The sequence below is a fragment of the Mauremys mutica genome, chromosome 3 (assembly GCF_020497125.1).
Source record: "Mauremys mutica isolate MM-2020 ecotype Southern chromosome 3, ASM2049712v1, whole genome shotgun sequence".
Classification (NCBI taxonomy): domain Eukaryota; kingdom Metazoa; phylum Chordata; order Testudines; family Geoemydidae; genus Mauremys; species Mauremys mutica.
In genome coordinates, this window is record NC_059074.1 from 205,364,568 (window position 1) to 205,374,315 (window position 9,748).

At 43.5% G+C, this 9,748-nt stretch overlaps 1 protein-coding gene across 1 annotated transcript; it reads left to right on the top strand.

Moving 5' to 3' along the window:
- The first annotated feature begins 482 nt into the window (after nt 1-482).
- Nucleotides 483-8,226, top strand: NAA20 (N-alpha-acetyltransferase 20, NatB catalytic subunit). Its single transcript, XM_045008892.1, has 6 exons — nt 483-640; nt 3,130-3,154; nt 3,709-3,799; nt 4,884-5,019; nt 6,123-6,268; nt 7,701-8,226. Exons 1-6 carry the CDS (start codon nt 588-590, stop codon nt 7,784-7,786), a joined length of 537 nt encoding a protein of 178 aa, XP_044864827.1. The 5' UTR covers nt 483-587; the 3' UTR covers nt 7,787-8,226.
- The last annotated feature ends 1,522 nt before the right edge of the window (nt 8,227-9,748 follow it).

A 9,748-nucleotide genomic window follows, 5' to 3' on the forward strand; every position in this document is an offset into this window, starting at 1 on the left:
GTTAAGGCCAAGTTTGGAAATAATTCCTCCAGACGTAACACCTGAATTCAGAAACAAGTTCTGGACAATCGCAATCAATAAAACATTCAATGAAACCAGCCCCTCAGGTGTTATCTACGCCCTGGGGTTGGTTTCTCTGGTCTCGCTGTGAACGTTTTAACCTCCAGCTACTCTGCTCCCGCGGAGGCGCAGCCCCCGCCCTGCTTTGCAGGCGGTTCCAGGGGCGGGGCCGGGCCGGGCATCCTGGCGCCGTACAAGGGCTGCCCGCGCGAGCTCCCGGGCCGCACTGCCTGGGCTGGCTCGCAGCGGGGCAGGGTCCCCGCCCCTGCAAAGCTCCGCGCAGTGAGGGCGGGGGGGGCGTGACCCGGTCCCTGGAGAGCCGGGCGCCCAACCCGCCCGCGGCTCAGGCTCTGAAATTTGGGAGGGGTCTGTCTCGGCCAACGGGGCGCAGGCTTGTCGGGGCTGGCCGCCAAGGCCGCCTTCTCACGGCGTTGCTTAGCAACCCCGCCAGGACGGAAGTGATCCCGCCCGGGTGGGGGTTAGAGGTAGCAGTTCCGGGTCGGCGCCTGGCCGGGCGGGGCGGAACCATGACCTCGCTCCGGGCCTTCACCTGCGACGACCTCTTCCGTTTCAACAACATGTGAGCGGCCCCCGCCCCGCCCGCCCGCTCCCGGCGGGGGAGGGGGGTGTCGGAGCGGCCTAGTCCCGCGCGGGGCGGAGGGAGGGGTTCGGTCCCTGCCCTGTGGGACCCCTCAGCGCGCTGCTTCCCCGGGCCGAGCGCTCGCTGCCCCGCCCCCCCTCACCCTCACCCGGGGCAGCGCGCTCGCGGTTCCGAGCCCGCGGCCTCCCCGCGCCCCCTGCCCGAGCCCCCGCCGCCCTGGGCTGTTGGGCGGCAGCCGGGGGCAGCCCGAGGTGGGTTTCCCAGCCGCCGTCGGGGTTTGTCTCCACGGCAACTTAAATCCGGGGCTGTGAGACCCGGGCTCGCTGTGCCTGACCCCGGCCGAGTGCCCGCGCTGCGTGGCAAACCTGGGTTGCAATTCGCGGCGCTGGGTCTCGCAGCCAGGCCTGTCCACAGAGCTGCTGACTCGGGTCCAGGACTTGAGCCGCGTCCACACTGCAAAGTGACAGGGCTTGGACCCCAGTCACGGTGGGATTCAGGCTCTGATCTGCTTCCCTAGTAGTGCCCTAGGACCAGGTCCTGGGTGCTCACTGATCAGAGTGGGACTGATTGGCGTGTGAGATGGGGTGCCCAGCCCTGATAGGTTGTAGCAGAAATAAAACGGGTCTGGAAATAGATAACAAAAAAGATTATAGGTGGGGAGAGACTTTCATACAAGGAGAGAATGGAATTCTTCTGTCTAGAGAAAAGATCAATAAAAGGGGGCATAATAGAAGTATAATAATATAAAACCAATAAACGGTAGAGAGATGGTAAATCTTACCTTTGCTGACAGTAAAGTGCAGGCGGACACTCAGGGAAAGTGAAAAACGTTTAAAAGGAAATACATTTTAGGCAATCCATAATTTACCCGTGGGACCCGGAACTACAAATATTGAGGCCAGTTGGATAATAGCATTTGAAAAAAGGTTAGACGTTGACATTGATTAGAGATGTTGATAATGGAAACATTGACAATGACATAAACATCTTTTAAACATTTTTCTAGACGGTGTATGAACCCTTATGCTTTGGGCATAACCTAAACATGACCTGATGGGAGCTAGGAAGGAACTTTATGTATGGACAGGTTATCCCATAATTTTTCACTAGAGGGTTTCTTATCTTGAGCATTTGATACTGACCTTTGTCAGCGATGGAGAACCAGGTTAGATGGACCTCAGGTGTGATCGAGTAAGGAAATTCCTGTAGTGTGGTGGGACAGCTTCCTGGGGTTAGATATTAACTTGTCTGCCTATTATGAGGGTAAAGGGGGGAAAAAAGTCCAACATTTTTGATCCTTGTCAGTGACATTTACGAGTTCAGAGTGCACAATAAGAGCAGAAAAGTTAGAATTAGGAACTAAAATGGCACAGAATGCATCTCTGGCACTTTCATATAAAATTCCCTACAGTATCTCTAAATCTTTCCAAAGTATAATCTTCCATATCTCCTGTTTTCAAAAGGGTTTACAGCTAAGGCTAATGAGAAGTTTTGATGCAGAACAGAGAGTGAGCCACTAAAATATCCCTTTATGAGCTGGTTCTAGAAGTAATGCTTGTAGACACTGCTAGAACAAATAACGTATTCCTTGCTTTTGTCCTTAAAAGAAAGGACAGTCCACAGAGGATGGCAATCACGTGCCAAGATTTAGTTTGAAAACTGGCACTATAGCTGTCCCCTAAACAGCTACTAAGGGCTGTGGGGAAAATAACAATAACAAGCAAAGAGAAAATAATACAGTAAGAAAACTATTAATATGGTGGAAATTAATGAGTCACCATCCCCTCCAACAACTCCTTTTTAGTTCAGATAACAAAAATAAAGATTATGGTCATAATCCTGATATTGGATCCCCATGCGAGTACAATGGGCCACTTGAACAAGAGTCCCGTTCAACTCAAGGCAACTCTGTACAGGTATAAAGCTCTGCAGTTTGGATCAGGATGCAGGATCAGGGCCCCAAGACATTGTGGTACCATCAGATGGTGAATTTTGAATATTTGGCGTTCGAACTGGATGCTCCCTCTACAGCCATGTCTACCCTGTAGTTGGATGTATGATTACAGCTCATGGGCATACCACTGCTAACATTAATCTAGGTAGAGCAGGGAAGGCATGGCAATTAGGACTCCGGTGTGGGCTAGGAATGCCAATACATACCCAAGTTTCTGGGCAGGTTTGTATAGCCCGTGCTGCCAGATTAAAGCTAGTGTGGCTATGCTTATATGAGCTTGAAATCACACCTCTGACACCAGCGTGAACATAGCTTAAAGTTGTTGCTTTCACACTTACATGAACTCATTCAGTATTGAACACCATCACCAGTGATCGATTGTCTTTTTTTGTGGGGCGGTGGGGATTGTGTTGTCTCTTGGAAGTGTGTTGTTTGGAAGTAACCTGATTAATATCCAACTAGAAATATACTTTGTAAACCTTTTTAAAGTTTAATCTGTTTTTATTTTTTACAGTAATTTGGATCCACTTACAGAGACTGTATCCTTATTAAGCTTTTAATTGTACTGTACATACAGTGTTGATAGCAGCTTTGTTTCTTCCCATTATTGTAGTTATTACTACACGCATCTAATGTACCCAAAACCATAATATGGTCTTTACTAAGTTTATCAAAATTGGGTAAATTAACTTACAATAATTTCTAGGGGTTCCTCAGGGTCTTACATTTCCCTGCAAGCCACTCTAACCTTTAATTCCTTCTAACATAATACTATATTTAAAACCATTTTGTTTTATGTTGTTCTCACATAGACTATTTGCTGGTTTATCTCTACTCATCTCTTAAAATCCTGGGGGGAAACCCAGACATAAGAATCTACTTTTTCTGAGTAGAAAGCTGGCCATCCAGTATACTGATAAAAGGAAGGTATAAATGCAACCGGTGGAGCTAAGACTCTCAACAGACAGCACATGCTGTTCAGTGCATGTCGTTTCAGTGCTATTCTGTGGCAAGCCATATTCAGTCAAACATTGTGTACTGAAGAAAGTAGTATTGTCAATTAGCTGTATACTTCTTAACACGAACTCTGTAGTATGGGATACCCTTTTACCTACAGTATCTGGCTCACTGGCCAGAGTATTTTATTGTTGCAGAAGCACCAGGTGGAGAGCTAATGGGTTACAGTAAGTGGAACAGTGTACACTTGGTGTGACAAAGCTTATAATTTTTAACCATTTAAGATTCTATTGCATTTTAATACTTCAGGGCTATAAATCAGATTTCAGTTCACTTCCTGTTTTTTAATATTCACACCAAACTGGAGCATTTACTGCTAACGCCACCTCACAGATGTTGAAGGGCATTACATAAATGATGCTCTCGTGTTTTGTGGTGGTGGTCCTTGTGTGGCAGTGAAGCAGGACAAATGCTGAGTTCTAGCAAGACACGTGCTTAATGTCACATTTGTGTAAGTCTTTGCAATATCAGGGCCTTTGTCACTGGGCCTTGGCCTACCATCCTTCTGCTCACATGTGAAGGGAAATGTTATCCTTTTGTTCACACTCTTGCCTTTATCAGGACACAGTCAACTGGATTTATTTTTTTTAATTATCTAATTTCAGCACATTCAGCTTTCTCAGAGCTCCCTCCTAATAGAAAGGGTTTTTTTTTGTTCGTTCCTTAAAACAAATTTTCTGCTCCCCTGCTTTATTTATAAGAGGCTTGTGGGAGGGTCTGAAAGCAACACTACCTAACATGCTCAGGCCTGCCTCTTCTTCCCCTCCCTTTTCCTGTATACAGGTATACATACATCCAGTTCCTTACATAGCAGTGAGTGAGTGATGTCGTTATGGTAGTGCATGAGACAGGAAGCCCAAATGACCCTTCGAAAAGCGAAGCTGGACAGGCACAAAGTGCTGTCAATCACATTAAGTAAAGACCTGATCTTGCGAGGAGCTCTGCCCACAGTCAATGTGCAGGATCAGGGCCTTGGCGATTAGGGTTACTAGTAACACTCAGAAGTATGCAATTTTCCAATGGAAATGTGATTTTTTTCTTTTAATGTTGACTATACCCTGTACCTTCTAAATGAGGCTTGTGCAGTTAAATATAGTAAACTGTTTCATTCCGTCATTCTGAAACACCACTACTGCAGCCTTTACAGAATCACTAAAACATTTTGACTTAGAAAGCTGTTTCAAATACATCTGGGGATGGCGTACATTAATTCCAGCGTGCTAGCTTGTTAAGTGCTCCTTCCGTTTGCAGTAATGGGTAAAGCTGAAGGCTCCGTGGCCAGGGAGGAGTGGCACGGGCATGTCACTGCTCTCTCTGTTGCGCCCGAGTTCCGCCGGCTGGGTTTGGCTGCTAAGTTGATGGAGCTACTGGAGGAAATTTCAGAAAGGTGAGCACCAGGTACAAATTCTAAGTAATTTTTTCTTGTGTCCCAGAAAACTGACCTTGCTTGCCCACTGAACATGTGATGTTCTGATTATAATTCCCAGTGGTTACAGAGAGCAAGGTTTCAATGATAGTTGGCAGATTTTAAGATGTTTCTTAGCTGTTGTGAAAGCCAATTGGTGGGGATGAGAGGGAAGAAACTCCGGGTCCAGCAGGCGCACACTGTAAAAATTGCTTGTCTTGGGCAGAGAGAGGATTCCCTTCACAAACAAACAGTCAACTCTTTTTCCTGTAGTGCCCACAACACTGTGTACAGTGTGCAAACAGGGTGGGAACTGCTCCTGCCTCAAAGAGCTGACTGTATGAGAGAAGTAGAGAAAGAGATTAAATCTGTGAGGCTGCTGAGTTTAGTGCTCACAGGTGGGGGTTTTTTTTTGTGTATTGGGAATGAGATTGTTCCCAGCTGATGTGATCTTACAACACTGGAGACTTTTTTTATGAGCAGATAATCTCTACAAAATGATCAGGACACAGCTTAGCAATAGATCAAATAAGCACTGTCTAAGGTAGGATAAATGTACATAATACAAGGGGAAAGGTAAAGCCACATTTTTTTTTGCAGAGCTGCGGTCAGCAGTAGAAATACAGAAAATAATAAGATGTGTGACTAAGGCTCATTTCTAGTGTACAGGGCTCTCCCCTTTCTTGTTTGAGAGATGAGGTTAGCGGAGAAAATTATTCATGTAGTTCTTTAAATGGATGGGTAAAAAAATCTGCTCCTTCTCTCCTTCTGGAGTGCAAAATATATCAGATAACTCACCCAATGTTTCTTTGGTCACTTGTACACAACTCCACTCTGCAGAGATTGTATGAAAGCCTGAGATTGTTCATGTGGCTAGACTCCTCAGTTGTACCCCAGAAAAATACATCTGCCTGTAATATAAATAAATAATGCAACTTTTATCATCATTGAATAGGGTGTATTCTGTGCAGACTCTCTGGAAGAATTTGTTTCTCTTCTCTCTGATTATCGGCAGTAGATTCGTTATATTATGAAATTATGTATTCTTTTGCTCTTCCTCATTTGTTTTTTTTCCCTTTACAAAGAAAGGGTGGATTTTTTGTGGATCTCTTTGTAAGAGTGTCGAATCAGGTTGCAGTAAATATGTACAAGCAACTGGGCTACAGTGTCTACAGGACAGTACTAGAGTACTACTCAGCTAGCAACGGGGAGCCTGACGAAGATGCTTATGGTAAGTACTTGGTTCCGTAAGAGCAAATCACCACATACGTGGAAAGCTCCAGTGTTGTTTTCTTTACTTTTTTGAAAATAAAGCTAACTCAGTTTCTCATTAAGTACACAAATATATACCTTTGGATAGTTCTTTAAAAAACAAATCTGACTTGAAATTACACTTCGATTATACAATTTGATTGTTCAACAAGTTATACTTTGTGGTATTTATTGTATCAACAGGATACTTTTGTTTTGAATGTCCTTATTAATTGATACTTACTCCTTTATTCTGATAGATAGTTTTGGTAGTTTAAACACGTTATTTTGCCATTATACAAGTACAAGAAATGACTTCTATAACAATGGTTAAAATGCAGTTACTGTTCTAATCTCTATTTTCATATGCACAGAACTTTATCTAGCAAATTCATCTTGGGCTGAAATTATTGACGCTTTGCCTCATCCCAAAAGTGAATTTATTTTATAAACAGTAAAATTGGTTGAGTATTTCTGCAGGGGTTGAAAAATTCATTCACTTAATCATCAATGACAAGTAGAACACTTTCCCTGGTTAGGGATGAGTCCTTAGTCTTCAATTTCTGCAGAACATGAGCTTGTTGTGTAAACTGGTTGTGAAGATAACCTTCCAAATGTAAATGGATACAGTGCTGTCTTCCTGAGACATGCTGCCTGAGCACTGCTGATGCCACTTATAGCTTTTCCAGGCAGCTGAAGAGTGACATTGACACGTTCCTTGTCCTTTTTACTGTTACTATTCAGAACCCTATGGGCAGCTGCTGAAGCTGACCAGAACTCGTGTTAATTTCACTCTGCTGCTGCTGGCAAAAGCTGGACTCAGCAACAGATGTAAGGAATAGCAGTTCACAGGGGAAGAGGACCCAAAAGAAGTTGGGACAGGAGAGCACCTGAGACTCCCAACTTTCAAACACCCAGTATCCAGGGGCTGATATGAAAGCCCTGAACCAGCTCCATTCCAGCTGGGAATGGAGAGGGAGGGCTTTTTACTAGTTCTATTGGTGGGGGGCTAAGCCACCCATTCATGTTTTGTTTGGCCTCTGGATAGCAGATGCTGGTCACCCTCTGAAGCCTTCCTTTTCTCAGACACCCTGATCTTAAAATTGTGACTATTTAAAGTCAGGCAGCGATAAACGCATGCCTTGGAACGTTTCTGTGTGAAGTACATAGGAGGTGGCAGCTCACATTCTTGGAGCGACCTTACATCAAGTGATTGCTATTTTGACTTTAATATTGCATTAAAGCTAATATTTTTGCATCTAATTGCTTTTTTTTGTAGCAGTCTTATAGTACTGGAATTTTTCTCATAAAAGATTAGCTTTTTTTATTATAATCTACAAGAACATTCACTTTAACATGGGCTTGTTTAATGTTGTCTGTCTTGTAGTAGTAACATTTGTGTTTGTCAACAGATATGAGGAAAGCGCTTTCCAGAGATGCAGAGAAGAAATCAATTATACCATTACCTCATCCTGTGAGACCTGAAGACATCGAATAACTTTAAGCTGTGGTTCTCAGGCAACTTACCAAAAATAACGTTTATGGACAATTTAAAATTTACAGCGCAAAGAGCATCAAATGTTTTTTGAAGGTAACAGAAAAGATCTTGGATAGATGTGGAGAAGGCACAGGCTTAAAAAAGGAGTTTAGGCAGAGTGTTTTACTTTTCATAAAGCCCCAAAAGCACCAATAGGAAGTTTACAGTTACACTGCTTATATTTTGATTTCCTGCTGTTTATAAAAAAACAGACAAGTTTAAACATTCCACCATCATGTTTTATACCACATATTAAAACTTAGTGATGGAAAATATCACTGCTTCCTCCTACTGGGCCTGAGAATCACAGCTGTGAATGTTCTTTTTTGTTCTAACAGTTGAAGCTCTAAGGGTAGATATGAAAAAGATGAGGTGCGTAATAAAATACAAATTCAGTGTGATACTGGTTTGTGTAAAGTTGAGCCATGGCTTTCTCTCACACTGCTTATTTTGTCATGTTCACATGTATTGTTGTAGCCTTCCTTAATTAGTTTTCTCATTTAAAAATCAGCTTTGGCAGACAGTGGGATAATGTGCATCAGTTACTGATAAGACCAATCCAGTTCTGTGTGTGTACTGTACTGTATTATTGGAGGTAAGTCAGCAATGTTCTAAAACTCTGAAGAAAAAAAAAAGTACATGTATTCGCTCTTTACAGAAAATAGCGTGTGTCTTGGCCTGTAAAAAGTCCTGAAATCAAAAGAGATGGCACCATTTGTTACCAAGTTAGAGTAGCAAGTCTTATACTAAAAAATGAAAACTTTAGGCTGCAGTCTGGTTAGTTTTTTTAATACTGTGCTCAGTGCAGTGGCAGAGCAGCACTTTAACATTTCCTCCTCGCAGATTTTTAATTGATGGAAAGTTAAACAACTGACAGAAGCTTTGTGTGGGTGCTCTAATGTTTCCAAGGGCTGAGTTTCAGTCTAAGGCAGCTGTTGAAAGCTCTGTAACGTCTCCCTCATGTGGTTGACAGGTCTGTGGGTCCATCAAAACAGAGCTGCTTGTGGATAGTCATGATCAGATGAGATTCCTCAGGTAATTTTAGCTAGGTCCAAAGTCTTGCATGCCATAGGAGAGAGCAGTGGGGCAATGTCTGTTTGGCAGTTTCTGTTGCCGAAGAGGGAGGCAGATGCAGGCCTAGGCTAAAATCTTAGTCTCATGAACCTCACAAAATGTTTTTGGCTGGTGGTGGTGTGCCGCAGGAGTGATTTGTTCGAGGATGAGGAGTCTACTACTGTGTAGCTCTGCTTTGCTCTGTTTAGTGACAGGTGGGAATAAGAACTGAGCAGGAGCAGCTAATTCATGTTCCCAGACTTTCTCCACAGAAGATCTGAATAATACATGGAGTTTAGTCTGATCATTGAAATAAGCCTCTTTCCTCATTAGTAGGGAACAAACAGGAGATTGGCTTCTTGAGGCAAAGAAAGGTCAGAAACTCCTTTTTTTCCTCAACTCACCTCCAAATTGCCCCAACAAAAGCTACAAAGCACATTGGTCACTTTGGGCATTGCATTGTATGTAACAGTTCAAAAGAAGTGATAGTCATTCAAGTATGCTAGTGTTAACTGTAGAGAGAATCAAACTGTGGGAAGAGAACAGAAGCATCTGTGTGTTAACATGCGGCGCTCCAGTCATACTTCAGTCCTGCAGCCTACTGTTGCATATTAAAGTCTTGCATGAAAAGGAAGCGTAGTGTACAGTTAAAATCTACAAACAAATTCTTCACAGATGTCCCAGAGCTTTGTCTTCGTTAAGGGAAAGAGTGAGGCCGAGAAGTTTTAAAAAGCCAATTTTTAGAGTCTAGTGTGCTGCATTTGACATGAGCTGGTTTGACTCTAACAGCTTCCATCTGAAGGTCTCAGAACACTTTGCAGAGGTAGGAAAGCTCTCACCCCTGTTTTACAGAGCGGTGAAGTGACTTGC